Source organism: Rhinatrema bivittatum, chromosome 17 (genome assembly GCF_901001135.1).
Source record: "Rhinatrema bivittatum chromosome 17, aRhiBiv1.1, whole genome shotgun sequence".
NCBI classification, from domain to species: Eukaryota; Metazoa; Chordata; class Amphibia; order Gymnophiona; family Rhinatrematidae; genus Rhinatrema; species Rhinatrema bivittatum.
Genome location: NC_042631.1, coordinates 1,146,428 through 1,164,696, shown reverse-complemented (window position 1 = coordinate 1,164,696; position 18,269 = coordinate 1,146,428). Strand labels below are relative to the sequence as shown.

The following is an 18,269-nucleotide window of genomic DNA, read 5'->3' as shown; positions in this document are numbered from 1 at the left end:
GCTGGATCCTTAGTAAAACCAACTGTAACCTCACCTGCAGGACTCTGGTTTCACCTCTGAATTTTGAGGCCACAGGTTGTGGGCAATTACAGGATGAGGCATTGGGTGGTTTCCTTGTGAAGAACTTCTCTGGCTTGTGAAACCTTTCGGTGTGGAAGCTTCTCTCATCTCTCTGCATTCTCCTCAGGAAAGCCATCGCCAAGTCAGGCCTCCAGCACATGGTTGCGCAGTCCAATCCCGCATTGGCCCTAAGGAGCGACTCGGAGAGGGTGATCCGCAGCACGGTGGATTGGAGCGTAAGTACGCACGATCCTTTTCAAACGGCCCACACGGAGCTAAACGTTGAGGGGACTTTGAGGCCCAAATTAAGAAAGGGCACGCATGCATGTATTTCCAGTATGAAACGTGTGCGTTGTGTGGGGCGGGCATGGACATGCGCAGGAATGCAGCAGAGAGAACTTTCCTTTCCCCACACCCCAGAACACCACCTGAAATTGGATTTTGCGCACACCCAGTTGATAAAGCCTGCCCATATTGCCCAAGAGGCGTCGGGTGGGATGGTGTGGGATGGTGGGAGGGTGTGAGATGGAATGTGTGGGATGGTGGGAGGGTGTGAGATGGGATGTGTGGGATGGTGTGGGATGGGGATGTGTGGGATGGTGGGAGGGTGTGAGATGGAATGTGTGGGATGGTGGGAGGGGTGTGAGATGGGATGGTGTGGGATGGGATGTGTGGGATGGTGGGAGGGTATGAGATGGAATGTGTGGGATGGGATGGGATGTGTGGGATGGTGGAAGGGTGTAAGATGGAATGTGTGGGATGGTGTGGGATGGTGGGAGGGTGTGAGATGGGATGTGTGGATGGTGGGATGGTGGGAGGGTGTGAGATGGAATGTGTGGGATGGTGTGGGATGGTGGGAGAGTGTGAGATGGGATGTGTGGGATGGTGTGGGATGGGATGTGTGGGATGGTGGGAGGGTATGAGATGGAATGTGTGGGATGGTGTGGGATGGGATGTGTGGGATGGTGGGAGGGTGTGAGATGGAATGTGTGGGATGATGTGGGAGGGTGTGAGATGGGATGTGTGGGATGGTGTGGGATGGGATGTGTGGGATGGTGGGAGGGTGTGAGATGGAATGTGTGGGATGGTGTGGGATGGTGGGAGGGTGTGAGATGGGATGTGTGGGATGGTGTGGATGGTGGGAGGGTGTGAGATGGGATGTGTGGGATGGTGGGAGGGTGTGAAATGGAAGCTTGCACTGCTGCTTTCTGAGTGCCCATCCTGGGGGACTTTGCTATTTCTACAGAAGATATTAGGGCTTGATTTCTGAATATTTTGCTGCCCTTACTGCCCTCTCAAGCTCACCTACCACCCCCACCTTTGCTCATTCTATCAAGGGGCAGGGTGAGAGGTAACTGGGGCAACGGTGGTTTTTCAGTTTTTATCTTGTAAACACAGATTTCCCCTTTTTTTTTCTACAGGAGGTGTTTTATCAGTGTTTGTTGGTTGAAACCTAACAGAAGCCATTATTTATGTGAAGTTTTTCTTGTGCATTTTTTTTGCCGTAGTCTTTTATGTTGAGAAATGTGCATCTCTGATTTCTTTGAGGTCCATATGAAGAGAAAATCTGGCTAAGAAAGTTACCTAATTTAGCCGGGACATTCTGTAGCACTAGCACGCCGCTGAATATACCCAGAGGAGTCAGAATGCTGCCCCTTATCCTGTCCCACCCACTACTTGCATGCACATAACTATTTAACCAGATAAATCGTTATCTGGATAAGAAGCGCTGAACAGGGCTGACGTTTCAAACATCTCCACTAAACCAGAGAAGTCTGACCTTGTCTGACTAATTGCACTGAAGCACAGGAGGAAATGCATTTCTGTTAGTTCCTCCTGTGTTGTATTGCGTGCAGGGTTTCCAGTGCAGTTGTTGTCTGCAGGTTTCCAGGTTTGGCCTCTGCTTTGCTTCTGTGATCAAGGGGAAGTGCACTACCAGTCCAAGATGTTTTTACGCATTTCTCCCTCTGCCTGGCTGCAGCTCACACGGTGATCACTGGGCAACTCCTGCACAAATGTGTCCTGTATTGTTCTTTCTTGCCTCATGACAGAATGAGAGTACACGAACCCCATTGTTTGTTTGGTGTGCGGGATAAAAAGATATTAATAAAGAAATAAATAACTTTGTCTTTTCCAGGAGAATGCACTCTATGGAGAACACATTTGGTTTGAGACGAACATGTCAGGGGATTTCTGTTACGTGGGAGAGCAGAACTGCATGGCAAAAGTACAGGTAAAAGACGAAATCATAGAGAGGAGGCAGAACATTGAAGCATACGGGGAAAGGAGAGAGCAGGTGATGTGGCCCTCAGGGAGAGAGCAGGTGATGTGGCCCTCAGGGAGAGAGAGCAGGTGATGTGGCCCTCAGGGAGAGAGAGCAGGTGATGTGGCCCTCAGGGAGAGAACAGGTGATGCCTCGGTGAGGGAGGAAGAGATGCTGTTGCCAGTCGGGGCCATACTTCAAAGTGAGAGGTGGGGAATCAGGGTGATTGCCCTTTGCCCTCATGGTGGTCCCACCTCAGCATCAAAGTTCCCGCCATGCAAGTACAGTTGAATCCCACCCCCCACCCTGCAGGAGATGTTTATTTAAATGTATTTATAGCCTGGGGCGAGTTATTTATTTATGTATTTATTTATTTGTGGTTTTTATATACCGGACTTCGTAGAATAACATCAATTCGGTTTACATTATAACTTCAAAATCAGCAAAACAGAGGCTTTACATAGAACTTATAGGAAAACAGTGATTAAAACTATAAAAATTAGTAACGAAGCTTAAATAAAGAAACTTAAGTAGAGGGTTGTTGGATAACTATGAAATCATAGAGAGGAGGCAGAACACTGAATGACAGTTTTACTTCCTTGTACACCGGTGTGATATGTATATTATACAGGAACATCGGTCTATAAAAACTAAAAACAAATCAATAAATAAAGAACTGAGATGATATTGAGAGAAATGTTTGGGGGATGGAGTGGGGAGGGGGGAGATGAGGATGGACAGAATGCAATGTGGAGGGGAGAAGGGTTGCAGGTTGCATAGGGGAGGGAAAGGAGGAATTGCACAAGTTGCAAAGAGCTATTTACAGTGCATGCATAGGGGTGGATGTACATCATATGTTGAACTATTTACAAAGTGTACATTATTGTAGTTATGTAAATCATGGCGTAAAGTTGGAAATCCAAGATGGTAGCAACTTTAAGAGATAGTTATCATATGCGAGATCATAAAATTAGGATTAGGGGATCTGACAGGGGCAGGGATGCGGGAGAAGAAGGGCGTTAAGGATGGAGGGGAGGGAGTAATGGGAGGGGTTGAGGGGTATGGAGGAGAGCTGGGAGGTGGTGAGGGGAAAAGGCATTGTGTGGTAGGGAAAGAAGATTGTGGAGAGAGGAATGTGAGTGAGTTTTGGTGATGATTACTATGTGAAAGCCTTCGTGAAAGACCATGTTTTGAGTTTCCGTTTGAATGTTGCATGGCAGGCCTCTTGGCGTAGATCTACTGGCAGAGTGTCCAAAGGCTTGGTCCTGATACAGAGAGTAGAGGAGCTCTAGTTGCGGGCAGTTTAGTGGTTTTGTGAGAGAGGGTTAGCATGGTTGCATGATATTGGTGTCTTGAGGGTCTCTTGGCTTGGTGGAATGTAAGGGAACCGTGAAGCCAGGACATTTCTGGGTTGTAAAGGGCTTTGTGAATGAGAAAGAGGGATTTGAACTGAATTTATTTATTTATTTAGCAGTTTTCTATACCGACCTTCATAGTAGATAACCATATCGGATCGGTTTACATTTTAACAAAGGGTAAAACTGAGGTAACAATTCTGGTAAATAATAGATAACAAAGGAAAAGGAATAAGTCAAAGTTACAATCAACAAGGTATGGAAAACTTGGAGGCTTAAAGACAAGCTGGAAGGAAGATAGAGGCAGGTAGAATAAATATAACATGATACGAATAATTTAACGGGTTAGAGCATATGCTTTAACCAGGAAATGCCAGTGTCCATTGTTCAGGAGGAAGTGTGTCAAGGTCCTTGTAAGAAGTGAGGCTCAAACTAGTGATTATCCGGTGGATCTGGGAAGGCTTGGTGAAAGAGCCACGTCTTTAGTCTTTTTCTGAAGGTTAAGAGGCAGGGTTCCAATCTGAGATTTGCTGGGATATTGTTCCAGATAGCTGGGCCTGCAATTGAAAAAGCTCTGTCTTTGGTCGTAGAGAGGCGAGTGGCTTTAGTAGGGGGAAATTTCAGAGTGCCTTTGTGGATATCTCTCGTTGGTCTGTTAGAGGAGTGGAGTTTGAAAGGGATATCCAGGTCGAGTTGGAGTTGCTGATGGATGGTTTTGTGTATTAGGGTAATAGATTTGTACAGGATTCTGAAATTTACTGGTAACCAATGTAGGTTTCTGAGGACGGGGGAGATGTGTTCACCGCGGCTGGTGTTGGTCAGCAGTCTCGCTGCCGCATTTTGTAACATCTGCAGTGGTTTGGTGGTAGATTTAGGGAGGCCTAGAAAGAGGGCACTGCAGTAATCTATTTTGGCGAACAGAAGAGCCTGGAGGACTGTCCTGAAGTCTTGGAAAAATAAGAGTGGTCTCAGTCGTTTCAAAACCTGTAGTCTGAAGAAACTGTCTTTGGTAGTTGTGTTGACCATTTTTTTAAGGTTTAGACGATTGTCTATTATTACCCCAAGGTCTCTAACGTGCGTACAGGTGATGTGAGCATTGTGCGGTGAAGGTGGAGGAAGATTGTTTTCATTTGAAGAGATGAAGAGAAGTTCCGTCTTTGAGGCGTTGAGGACCAAGTTTAAGCTGTTGAGTAGATTAGTAATGAATGCGGGAAGTAATAGGAAGCCAGTGAAGGTTCATGAGTATGGGGGTTATATGCTCATTTCTGCGTGTGTTGGTTATGATTTGAGCAGTGATGTTTTGGAGAATTTGTAAGGGTTGTGTGACATTTTTAGGTAACCCCAAGAGGAGGGAGTTACAGGATAACACAGTAAAATTATATCAACATAAATGACCAATTAAATAAAGAAAAAAGAACAGAGTAGAACAAGATATCTCATTGTATGAAGTCCAGGGAGCCGTGAGTTGCAATAAGAAAGGAAGAAGGGATCTGGAAGGCTTAGTTTTCAGTGCTGCTTCCAGCCCTTTGCACGTGAGGTGTAAGGAATTGCCTGGGGAAGGTGGGGACCCCCCGTGTCTCAGCCAGACGGGAAGCTCTGGTGTGCGGGACGAGGATTACGGGTGGGGGTATTGCCTGGGGAAGGTGGGGACCCCCCGTGTCTCAGCCAGACGGGAAGCTCTGGTGTGCGGGACGAGGATTACGGGTGGGGGTATTGCCTGGGGAAGGTGAGGCCCCCCGTGTCTCAGCCAGACGGGAAGCTCTGGTGTGCGGGACGAGGATTACGGGTGGGGGTATTGCCTGGGGAAGGTGGGGCCTTCGTGTCTCAGCCAGACGGGAAGCTCTGGTGTGCGGGACGAGGATTACGGGTGGGGGTATTGCCTGGGGATGGTGAGGCCCCCCGTGTCTCAGCCAGACGGGAAGCTCTGCTGTGCGGGACGAGGATTACGGGTGGGGGTATTGCCTGGGGAAGGTGGGGGCCCCCCGTGTCTCAGCCAGACGGGAAGCTCTGGTGTGCGGGACGAGGATTACGGGTGGGGGTATTGCCTGGGGATGGTGAGGCCCCCCGTGTCTCAGCCAGACGGGAAGCTCTGGTGTGTGGGACGAGGATTACGGGTGGGGGTATTGCCTGGGGAAGGTGGAGCCCCCCGTGTCTCAGCCAGACGGGAAGCTCTGGTGTGCGGGACGAGGATTACGGGTGGGGGTATTGCCTGGGGAAGGTGGAGCCCCCCCGTGTCTCAGCCAGACGGGAAGCTCTGGTGTGCGGGACGAGGATTACGGGTGGGGGTATTGCCTGGGGAAGGTGGGGCCTTCGTGTCTCAGCCAGACGGGAAGCTCTGGTGTGCGGGACGAGGATTACGGGTGGGGGCATTGCCTGGGGAAGGTGGGGACCCCCCGTGTCTCAGCCAGACGGGAAGCTCTGGTGTGCGGGACGAGGATTACGGGTGGGGGTATTGCCTGGGGAAGGTGGGGACCCCCCGTGTCTCAGCCAGACGGGAAGCTCTGGTGTGCGGGACGAGGATTACGGGTGGGGGTATTGCCTGGGGAGGGTGGGACCCCCCGTGTCTCAGCCAGACGGGAAGCTCTGGTGTGTGGGACGAGGATTACGGGTGGGGGTATTGCCTGGGGAAGGTGGGGACCGCCCGTGTCTCAGCCAGACGGGAAGCTCTGGTGTGTGGGACGAGGATTACGGGTGGGGGTATTGCCTGGGGAAGGTGGGGACCCCCCGTGTCTCAGCCAGACGGGAAGCTCTGCTGTGCGGGACGAGGATTACGGGTGGGGGCATTGCCTGGGGAAGGTGGGGACCCCCCGTGTCTCAGCCAGACGGGAAGCTCTGGTGTGTGGGACGAGGATTACGGGTGGGGGCATTGCCTGGGGAAGGTGGGGACCCCCCGTGTCTCAGCCAGACGGGAAGCTCTGGTGTGCGGGACGAGGATTACGGGTGGGGGCATTGCCTGGGGGAGGTGGGGACCCCCCGTGTCTCAGCCAGACGGGAAGCTCTGGTGTGCGGGACGAGGATTACGGGTGGGGGGTATTGCCTGGGGAAGGTGGGGACCCCCCGTGTCTCAGCCAGACGGGAAGCTCTGGTGTGCGGGACGAGGATTACGGGTGGGGGTATTGCCTGGGGAAGGTGGGGACCCCCCGTGTCTCAGCCAGACGGGAAGCTCTGGTGTGTGGGACGAGGATTACGGGTGGGGGTATTGCCTGGGGAAGGTGGGGACCCCCCGTGTCTCAGCCAGACGGGAAGCTCTGGTGTGTGGGACGAGGATTACGGGTGGGGGTATTGCCTGGGGAAGGTGGGGACCCCCCGTGTCTCAGCCAGACGGGAAGCTCTGCTGTGCGGGACGAGGATTACGGGTGGGGGCATTGCCTGGGGAAGGTGGGGACCCCCCGTGTCTCAGCCAGACGGGAAGCTCTGGTGTGTGGGACGAGGATTACTGGTGGGGGTATTGCCTGGGGAAGGTGGGGACCCCCCGTGTCTCAGCCAGACGGGAAGCTCTGGTGTGCGGGACGAGGATTACGGGGGGGGGTATTGCCTGGGGAAGGTGGGGACCCCCCGTGTCTCAGCCAGACGGGAAGCTCTGGTGTGCGGGACGAGGATTACGGGTGGGGGTATTGCCTGGGGAAGGTGGGGACCCCCCGTGTCTCAGCCAGACGGGAAGCTCTGGTGTGCGGGACGAGGATTACGGGTGGGGGTATTGCCTGGGGAAGGTGGGGCCCCCCCGTGTCTCAGCCAGACGGGAAGCTCTGGTGTGCGGGACGAGGATTACGGGTGGGGGTATTGCCTGGGGAAGGTGGGACCCCCCGTGTCTCAGCCAGACGGGAAGCTCTGGTGTGCGGGACGAGGATTACGGGTGGGGGTATTGCCTGGGGAAGGTGGGGACCCCCCGTGTCTCAGCCAGACGGGAAGCTCTGGTGTGCGGGACGAGGATTACGGGTGGGGGTATTGCCTGGGGAAGGTGGGACCCCCCGTGTCTCAGCCAGACGGGAAGCTCTGGTGTGTGGGACGAGGATTACGGGTGGGGGTATTGCCTGGGGAAGGTGGGGACCCCCCGTGTCTCAGCCAGACGGGAAGCTCTGGTGTGCGGGACGAGGATTACGGGTGGGGGCATTGCCTGGGGAAGGTGGGGACCCCCCGTGTCTCAGCCAGACGGGAAGCTCTGGTGTGCGGGACGAGGATTACGGGTGGGGGTATTGCCTGGGGAAGGTGGGACCCCCCGTGTCTCAGCCAGACGGGAAGCTCTGGTGTGCGGGACGAGGATTACGGGTGGGGGTATTGCCTGGGGAAGGTGGGACCCCCCGTGTCTCAGCCAGACGGGAAGCTCTGGTGTGCGGGACGAGGATTACGGGTGGGGGTATTGCCTGGGGAAGGTGGGACCCCCCGTGTCTCAGCCAGACGGGAAGCTCTGGTGTGCGGGACGAGGATTACGGGTGGGGGTATTGCCTGGGGAAGGTGGGACCCCCGTGTCTCAGCCAGACGGGAAGCTCTGGTGTGCGGGACGAGGATTACGGGTGGGGGTATTGCCTGGGGAAGGTGGGACCCCCCGTGTCTCAGCCAGACGGGAAGCTCTGGTGTGTGGGACGAGGATTACGGGTGGGGGTATTGCCTGGGGAAGGTGGGACCCCCCGTGTCTCAGCCAGACGGGAAGCTCTGGTGTGCGGGAAGAGGATTACGGGTGGGGGTATTGCCTGGGGAAGGTGGGACCCCCCGTGTCTCAGCCAGACGGGAAGCTCTGCTGTGTGGGACGAGGATTACGGGTGGGGGGTATTGCCTGGGGAAGGTGGGACCCCCCGTGTCTCAGCCAGACGGGAAGCTCTGGTGTGCGGGACGAGGATTACGGGTGGGGGTATTGCCTGGGGAAGGTGGGACCCCCCGTGTCTCAGCCAGACGGGAAGCTCTGCTGTGCGGGACGAGGATTACGGGTGGGGGTATTGCCTGGGGAAGGTGGGGCCTTCGTGTCTCAGCCAGACGGGAAGCTCTGGTGTGCGGGACGAGGATTACGGGTGGGGGTATTGCCTGGGGAAGGTGGGACCCCCCGTGTCTCAGCCAGACGGGAAGCTCTGGTGTGCGGGACGAGGATTACGGGTGGGGGTATTGCCTGGGGAAGGTGGAGCCCCCCGTGTCTCAGCCAGACGGGAAGCTCTGGTGTGCGGGACGAGGATTACGGGTGGGGGTATTGCCTGGGGAAGGTAGGACCCCCCGTGTCTCAGCCAGACGGGAAGCTCTGGTGTGCGGGACGAGGATTACGGGTGGGGGTATTGCCTGGGGAAGGTGAGGCCCCCCCGTGTCTCAGCCAGACGGGAAGCTCTGGTGTGCGGGACGAGGATTACGGGTGGGGGGTATTGCCTGGGGAAGGTGGGACCCCCCGTGTCTCAGCCAGACGGGAAGCTCTGGTGTGTGGGAACGAGGATTACGGGTGGGGGTATTGCCTGGGGAAGGTGGGACCCCCCGTGTCTCAGCCAGACGGGAAGCTCTGGTGTGCGGGACGAGGATTACGGGTGGGGGTATTGCCTGGGGAAGGTGGGCCTTCGTGTCTCAGCCAGACGGGAAGCTCTGGTGTGCGGGACGAGGATTACGGGTGGGGGTATTGCCTGGGGAAGGTGGGGACCCCCCGTGTCTCAGCCAGACGGGAAGCTCTGGTGTGCGGGACGAGGATTACGGGTGGGGGTATTGCCTGGGGAAGGTGGGGCCTTCGTGTCTCAGCCAGACGGGAAGCTCTGGTGTGTGGGACGAGGATTACGGGTGGGGGTATTGCCTGGGGAAGGTGGGGCCTTCGTGTCTCAGCCAGACGGGAAGCTCTGGTGTGCGGGACGAGGATTACGGGTGGGGGTATTGCCTGGGGAAGGTGAGGCCCCCCGTGTCTCAGCCAGACGGGAAGCTCTGGTGTGTGGGACGAGGATTACGGGTGGGGGTATTGCCTGGGGAAGGTGGGACCCCCCGTGTCTCAGCCAGACGGGAAGCTCTGGTGTGTGGGACGAGGATTACGGGTGGGGGTATTGCCTGGGGAAGGTGAGGACCCCCGTGTCTCAGCCAGACGGGAAGCTCTGGTGTGTGGGACGAGGATTACGGGTGGGGGCATTGCCTGGGGAAGGTGAGGCCTTCGTGTCTCAGCCAGACGGGAAGCTCTGGTGTGCGGGACGAGGATTACGGGTGGGGGTATTGCCTGGGGAAGGTGGGGACCCCCCGTGTCTCAGCCAGACGGGAAGCTCTGGTGTGTGGGACGAGGATTACGGGTGGGGGTATTGCCTGGGGAAGGTGGGACCCCCCGTGTCTCAGCCAGACGGGAAGCTCTGGTGTGTGGGACGAGGATTACGGGTGGGGGTATTGCCTGGGGAAGGTGGGGCCCCCCGTGTCTCAGCCAGACGGGAAGCTCTGGTGTGTGGGACGAGGATTACGGGTGGGGGTATTGCCTGGGGAAGGTGAGGCCCCCCGTGTCTCAGCCAGACGGGAAGCTCTGGTGTGTGGGACGAAGATTACGGGTGGGGGTATTGCCTGGGGAAGGTGGGGACCCCCCGTGTCTCAGCCAGACGGGAAGCTCTGGTGTGTGGGACGAGGATTACGGGTGGGGGTATTGCCTGGGGAAGGTGAGGCCCCCCGTGTCTCAGCCAGACGGGAAGCTCTGGTGTGCGGGACGAGGATTACGGGTGGGGGGATTGCCTGGGGAAGGTGGGACCCCCCGTGTCTCAGCCAGACGGGAAGCTCTGGTGTGCGGGACGAGGATTACGGGTGGGGGTATTGCCTGGGGAAGGTGGGGCCTTCGTGTCTCAGCCAGACGGGAAGCTCTGGTGTGCGGGACGAGGATTACGGGTGGGGGTATTGCCTGGGGAAGATGGGACCCCCCGTGTCTCAGCCAGACGGGAAGCTCTGGTGTGCGGGACGAGGATTACGGGTGGGGGTATTGCCTGGGGAAGGTGGGACCCCCCGTGTCTCAGCCAGACGGGAAGCTCTGGTGTGCGGGACGAGGATTACGGGTGGGGGTATTGCCTGGGGAAGGTGGGGCCCCCCCGTGTCTCAGCCAGACGGGAAGCTCTGGTGTGCGGGACGAGGATTACGGGTGGGGGTATTGCCTGGGGAAGGTGGGGCCTTCGTGTCTCAGCCAGACGAGAAGCTCTGGTGTGCGGGACGAGGATTACGGGTGGGGGTATTGCCTGGGGAAGGTGGGACCCCCCGTGTCTCAGCCAGACGGGAAGCTCTGGTGTGCGGGACGAGGATTACGGGTGGGGGTATTGCCTGGGGAAGGTGGGGACCCCCCGTGTCTCAGCCAGACGGGAAGCTCTGGTGTGCGGGACGAGGATTACGGGTGGGGGGTATTGCCTGGGGAAGGTGGGGGCCTTCGTGTCTCAGCCAGACGAGAAGCTCTGGTGTGTGGGACGAGGATTACGGGTGGGGGTATTGCCTGGGGAAGGTGGGACCCCCCGTGTCTCAGCCAGACGGGAAGCTCTGGTGTGCGGGACGAGGATTACGGGTGGGGGTATTGCCTGGGGAAGGTGGGACCCCCCGTGTCTCAGCCAGACGGGAAGCTCTGGTGTGCGGGACGAGGATTAAGGGTGGGGGTATTGCCTGGGGAAGGTGAGGCCCCCCGTGTCTCAGCCAGACTGGAAGCTCTGGTGTGTGGGACGAGGATTACGGGTGGGGGTATTGCCTGGGGAAGGTGGGACCCCCCGTGTCTCAGCCAGACGGGAAGCTCTGGTGTGTGGGACGAGGATTACGGGTGGGGGTATTGCCTGGGGAAGGTGGGGACCCCCCGTGTCTCAGCCAGACGGGAAGCTCTGGTGTGTGGGACGAGGATTACGGGTGGGGGCATTGCCTGGGGAAGGTGAGGCCTTCGTGTCTCAGCCAGACGGGAAGCTCTGGTGTGCGGGACGAGGATTACGGGTGGGGGTATTGCCTGGGGAAGGTGGGGGACCCCCCGTGTCTCAGCCAGACGGGAAGCTCTGGTGTGTGGGACGAGGATTACGGGTGGGGGTATTGCCTGGGGAAGGTGGGACCCCCCCGTGTCTCAGCCAGATGGGAAGCTCTGGTGTGTGGGACGAGGATTACGGGTGGGGGTATTGCCTGGGGAAGGTGGAGGACCCCCGTGTCTCAGCCAGACGGGAAGCTCTGGTGTGTGGGACGAGGATTACGGGTGGGGGTATTGCCTGGGGAAGGTGGGGACCCCCCGTGTCTCAGCCAGACGGGAAGCTCTGGTGTGTGGACGAGGATTACGGGTGGGGGTATTGCCTGGGGAAGGTGAGGCCCCCCGTGTCTCAGCCAGACGGGAAGTTCTGGTGTGCGGGACGAGGATTACGGGTGGGGGTATTGCCTGGGGAAGGTGGGGGCCTTCGTGTCTCAGCCAGACGGGAAGCTCTGGTGTGCGGGACAAGGATTACGGGTGGGGGTATTGCCTGGGGAAGGTGGGGACCCCCTGTGTCTCAGCCAGACGGGAAGCTCTGGTGTGCGGGACGAGGATTACGGGTGGGGGTATTGCCTGGGGAAGGTGGGGACCCCCCGTGTCTCAGCCAGACGGGAAGCTCTGGTGTGCGGGACGAGGATTACGAGGTGGGGGTATTGCCTGGGGAAGGTGGGGACCCCCCGTGTCTCAGCCAGACGGGAAGCTCTGGTGTGCGGGACGAGGATTACGGGTGGGGGTATTGCCTGGGGAAGGTGGGGACCCCCGTGTCTCAGCCAGACGGGAAGCTCTGGTGTGCGGGACGAGGATTACGGGTGGGGGTATTGCCTGGGGAAGGTGGGCCTCGTGTCTCAGCCAGACGGGAAGCTCTGGTGTGCGGGACGAGGATTACGGGTGGGGGGTATTGCCTGGGGAAGGTGGGACCCCCCGTGTCTCAGCCAGACGGGAAGCTCTGGTATGCGGGACGAGGATTACGGGTGGGGGTATTGCCTGGGGAAGGTGGGGACCCCTCGTGTCTCAGCCAGACGGGAAGCTCTGGTGTGCGGGACGAGGATTAACGGGTGGTGGTATTGCCTGGGGAAGGTGGGGCCTTCGTGTCTCAGCCAGACGAGAAGCTCTGGTGTGCTGGACGAGGATTACGGGTGGGGGTATTGCCTGGGGAAGGTGGGGACCCCTCCGTGTCTCAGCCAGACGGGAAGCTCTGGTGTGCGGGACGAGGATTACGGGTGGGGGTATTGCCTGGGGAAGGTGGGGACCCTTCGTGTCTCAGCCAGACGAGAAGCTCTGGTGTGTGGGACGAGGATTACGGGTGGGGGTATTGCCTGGGGAAGGTGGGGCCTTCGTGTCTCAGCCAGACGGGAAGCTCTGGTGTGCGGGACGAGGATTACGGGTGGGGGTATTGCCTGGGAAGGTGGGACCCCCCGTGTCTCAGCCAGACGGGAAGCTCTGGTGTGCGGGACGAGGATTACGGGTGGGGGTATTGCCTGGGGGAAGGTGGGGACCCCCCGTGTCTCAGCCAGACGGGAAGCTCTGGTGTGGGGGACGAGGATTACGGGTGGGGGTATTGCCTGGGGAAGGTGGGGCCTTCGTGTCTCAGCCAGAACGGGAAGCTCTGGTGTGCGGGACGAGGATTACGGGTGGGGGTATTGCCTGGGGAAGGTGGGGACCCCCCGTGTCTCAGCCAGACGGGAAGCTCTGGTGTGCGGGACGAGGATTACGGGTGGGGGTATTGCCTGGGGAAGGTGGGGCCTTCGTGTCTCAGCCAGACGAGAAGCTCTGGTGTGCGGGACGAGGATTACGGGTGGGGGTATTGCCTGGGGAAGGTGGGGCCCCCCGTGTCTCAGCCGGACGGGAAGCTCTGGTGTGCGGGACGAGGATTACGGGTGGGGGGATTGCCTGGGGAAGGTGGGGGCCCCCGTGTCTCAGCCAGACGGGAAGCTCTGGTGTGCGGGACGAGGATTACGGGTGGGGGTATTGCCTGGGGAAGGTGGGGCCTTCGTGTCTCAGCCAGACGAGAAGCTCTGGTGTGTGGGACGAGGATTACGGGTGGGGGTATTGCCTGGGGAAGGTGGGACCCCCCGTGTCTCAGCCAGACGGGAAGCTCTGGTGTGCGGGACGAGGATTACGGGTGGGGGTATTGCCTGGGGAAGGTGGGGACCCCCCGTGTCCTCAGCCAGACGGGAAGCTCTGGTGTGCGGGACGAGGATTACGGGTGGGGGTATTGCCTGGGGAAGGTGGGGACCCCCCGTGTCTCAGCCAGACGGGAAGCTCTGGTGTGCGGGACGAGGATTACGGGTGGGGGTATTGCCTGGGGAAGGTGGGGACCCCCCGTGTCTCAGCCAGACGGGAAGCTCTGGTGTGCGGGACGAGGATTACGGGTGGGGGTATTGCCTGGGGAAGGTGGGACCTTCGTGTCTCAGCCAGACGGGAAGCTCTGGTGTGCGGGACGAGGATTACGGGTGGGGTATTGCCTGGGGAAGGTGGGGCCTTCGTGTCTCAGCCAGACGGGAAGCTCTGGTGTGCGGGACGAGGATTACGGGTGGGGGTATTGCCTGGGGAAGGTGGGGCCTTCGTGTCTCAGCCAGACGGGAAGCTCTGGTGTGCGGGACGAGGATTACTGGTGGGGGTATTGCCTGGGGATGGTGAGGCCCCCCGTGTCTCAGCCAGACGGGAAGCTCTGCTGTGCGGGACGAGGATTACGGGTGGGGGTATTGCCTGGGGAAGGTGGGGACCCCCCGTGTCTCAGCCAGACGGGAAGCTCTGGTGTGCGGGACGAGGATTACGGGTGGGGGTATTGCCTGGGGATGGTGAGGCCCCCCGTGTCTCAGCCAGACGGGAAGCTCTGGTCGTGCGGGACGAGGAATTACGGGTGGGGGTATTGCCTGGGGAAGGTGGGGACCCCCCGTGTCTCAGCCAGACGGGAAGCTCTGGTGTGCGGGACGAGGATTACGGGTGGGGGTATTGCCTGGGGAAGGTGGGGCCCCCGTGTCTCAGCCAGACGGGAAGCTCTGGTGTGCGGGACGAGGATTACGGGTGGGGGCATTGCCTGGGGAAGGTGGGGACCCCCCGTGTCTCAGCCAGACGGGAAGCTCTGGTGTGCGGGACGAGGATTACGGGTGGGGGTATTGCCTGGGGAAGGTGGGACCCCCCGTGTCTCAGCCAGACGGGAAGCTCTGGTGTGCGGGACGAGGATTACGGGTGGGGGTATTGCCTGGGGAAGGTGGGACCCCCCGTGTCTCAGCCAGACGGGAAGCTCTGGTGTGCGGGACGAGGATTACGGGTGGGGGTATTGCCTGGGGAAGGTGGGGGCCCCCCGTGTCTCAGCCAGACGGGAAGCTCTGGTGTGCGGGACGAGGATTACGGGTGGGGGTATTGCCTGGGGAAGGTGAGGCCCCCCGTGTCTCAGCCAGACGGGAAGCTCTGGTGTGCGGGACGAGGATTACGGGTTGGGGTATTGCCTGGGGAAGGTGGGACCCCCCGTGTCTCAGCCAGACGGGAAGCTCTGGTGTGCGGGACGAGGATTACGGGTGGGGGTATTGCCTGGGGAAGGTGGGACCCCCCGTGTCTCAGCCAGACGGGAAGCTCTGGTGTGCGGGACGAGGATTACGGGTGGGGGTATTGCCTGGGGAAGGTGGGGACCCCCCCGTGTCTCAGCCAGACGGGAAGCTCTGGTGTGCGGGACGAGGATTACGGGTGGGGGTATTGCCTGGGGAAGGTGGGGACCCCCCGTGTCTCAGCCAGACGGGAAGCTCTGGTGTGCGGGACGAGGATTACGGGTGGGGGTATTGCCTGGGGAAGGTGGGGACCCCCCGTGTCTCAGCCAGACGGGAAGCTCTGGTGTGTGGGACGAGGATTACGGGTGGGGGTATTGCCTGGGGAAGGTGGGGCCTTCGTGTCTCAGCCAGACGGGAAGCTCTGGTGTGCGGGACGAGGATTACGGGTGGGGGTATTGCCTGGGGAAGGTGGGGACCCCCTGTGTCTCAGCCAGACGGGAAGCTCTGGTGTGCGGGACGAGGATTACGGGTGGGGGTATTGCCTGGGGATGGTGAGGCCCCCCGTGTCTCAGCCAGACGGGAAGCTCTGCTGTGCGGGACGAGGATTACGGGTGGGGGTATTGCCTGGGGAAGGTGGGGCCTTCGTGTCTCAGCCAGACGGAAAGCTCTGGTGTGCGGGACGAGGATTACGGGTGGGGGTATTGCCTGGGGAAGGTGGGACCCCCCGTGTCTCAGCCAGACGGGAAGCTCTGGTGTGCGGGACGAGGATTACGGGTGGGGGTATTGCCTGGGGATGGTGAGGCCCCCCGTGTCTCAGCCAGACGGGAAGCTCTGGTGTGCGGGACGAGGATTACGGGTGGGGGTATTGCCTGGGGAAGGTGGGGCCTTCGTGTCTCAGCCAGACGGGAAGCTCTGGTGTGCGGGACGAGGATTACTGGTGGGGGTATTGCCTGGGGAAGGTGGGGACCCCCTGTGTCTCAGCCAGACGGGAAGCTCTGGTGTGCGGGACGAGGATTACGGGTGGGGGTATTGCCTGGGGATGGTGAGGCCCCCCGTGTCTCAGCCAGACGGGAAGCTCTGCTGTGCGGGACGAGGATTACGTGTGGGGGTATTGCCTGGGGAAGGTGGGGGCCTTCGTGTCTCAGTCAGACGGGAAGCTCTGGTGTGCGGGACGAGGATTACAGGTGGGGGTATTGCCTGGGGAAGGTGGGACCCCCCGTGTCTCAGCCAGACGGGAAGCTCTGGTGTGCGGGACGAGGATTACGGGTGGGGGTATTGCCTGGGGATGGTGGGGCCCCCGTGTCTCAGCCAGACGGGAAGCTCTGGTGTGCGGGACGAGGATTACGGGTGGGGGTATTGCCTGGGGAAGGTGGGGCCTTCGTGTCTCAGCCAGACGGGAAGCTCTGGTGTGCGGGACGAGGATTACGGGTGGGGGTATTGCCTGGGGATGGTGAGGCCCCCCGTGTCTCAGCCAGACGGGAAGCTCTGGTGTGCGGGACGAGGATTACGGGTGGGGGTATTGCCTGGGGATGGTGAGGACCCCCCGTGTCTCAGCCAGACGGGAAGCTCTGCTGTGCGGGACGAGGATTACGGGTGGGGGTATTGCCTGGGGAAGGTGAGGACCCCCCGTGTCTCAGCCAGACGGGAAGCTCTGGTGTGCGGGACGAGGATTACGGGTGGGGGTATTGCCTGGGGAAGGTGGGGACCCCCCGTGTCTCAGCCAGACGGGAAGCTCTGGTGTGCGGGACGAGGATTACGGGTGGGGGTATTGCCTGGGGAAGGTGAGGACCCCCCGTGTCTCAGCCAGACGGGAAGCTCTGGTGTGCGGGACGAGGATTACGGGTGGGGGTATTGCCTGGGGAAGGTGGGGCCTTCGTGTCTCAGCCAGACGGGAAGCTCTGGTGTGTGGGACGAGGATTACGGGTGGGGGTATTGCCTGGGGAAGGTGAGGCCCCCCCGTGTCTCAGCCAGACGGGAAGCTCTGGTGTGCGGGACGAGGATTACGGGTGGGGGTATTGCCTGGGGAAGGTGGGGCCTTCGTGTCTCAGCCAGACGGGAAGCTCTGGTGTGTGGGACGAGGATTACGGGTGGGGGTATTGCCTGGGGAAGGTGGGACCCCCCGTGTCTCAGCCAGACGGGAAGCTCTGGTGTGCGGGACGAGGATTACGGGTGGGGGTATTGCCTGGGGAAGGTGGGGACCCCCCGTGTCTCAGCCAGACGGGAAGCTCTGGTGTGCGGGACGAGGATTACGGGTGGGGGCATTGCCTGGGGAAGGTGGGGACCCCCCGTGTCTCAGCCAGACGGGAAGCTCTGGTGTGCGGGACGAGGATTACGGGTGGGGGTATTGCCTGGGGAAGGTGGGACCCCCCGTGTCTCAGCCAGACGGGAAGCTCTGGTGTGCGGGACGAGGATTACGGGTGGGGGTATTGCCTGGGGAAGGTGGGACCCCCCGTGTCTCAGCCAGACGGGAAGCTCTGGTGTGCGGGACGAGGATTACGGGTGGGGGTATTGCCTGGGGAAGGTGGGACCCCCCGTGTCTCAGCCAGACGGGAAGCTCTGGTGTGCGGGACGAGGATTACGGGTGGGGGTATTGCCTGGGGAAGGTGGGACCCCCCGTGTCTCAGCCAGACGGGAAGCTCTGGTGTGCGGGACGAGGATTACGGGTGGGGGTATTGCCTGGGGAAGGTGGGACCCCCCGTGTCTCAGCCAGACGGGAAGCTCTGGTGTGCGGGACGAGGATTACGGGTGGGGGGTAATGCCTGGGGGAGGGGGGGCCCCCCCGTGTCTCAGCCAGACGGGAAGCTCTGGTGTGCGGGACGAGGATTACGGGTGGGGGTATTGCCTGGGGAAGGTGGGGACCCCCCGTGTCTCAGCCAGACGAGAAGCTCTGCTGTGTGGGACGAGGATTACGGGTGGGGGTATTGCCTGGGGAAGGTGAGGCCCCCCCGTGTCTCAGCCAGACGGGAAGCTCTGGTGTGCGGGACGAGGATTACGGGTGGGGGTATTGCCTGGGGAAGGTGGGGCCTTCGTGTCTCAGCCAGACGGGAAGCTCTGGTGTGCGGGACGAGGATTACGGGTGGGGGTATTGCCTGGGGAAGGTGGGGCCCCCCCGTGTCTCAGCCAGACGGGAAGCTCTGGTGTGCGGGACGAGGATTACGGGTGGGGGTATTGCCTGGGGAAGGTGGGACCCCCCGTGTCTCAGCCAGACG

At 59.9% G+C, this 18,269-nt stretch overlaps 1 protein-coding gene across 1 annotated transcript in view; it reads left to right on the top strand.

The window, feature by feature from the left end:
- Positions 1-18,269, top strand: part of DGKZ (diacylglycerol kinase zeta) — a 187,695-nt gene that overhangs the window by 98,594 nt on the left and 70,832 nt on the right. The window contains 2 exon segments of the mRNA XM_029583064.1: positions 188-296; positions 2,198-2,293. Of these exon segments, the coding sequence (XP_029438924.1) occupies positions 188-296; positions 2,198-2,293 (205 nt within the window).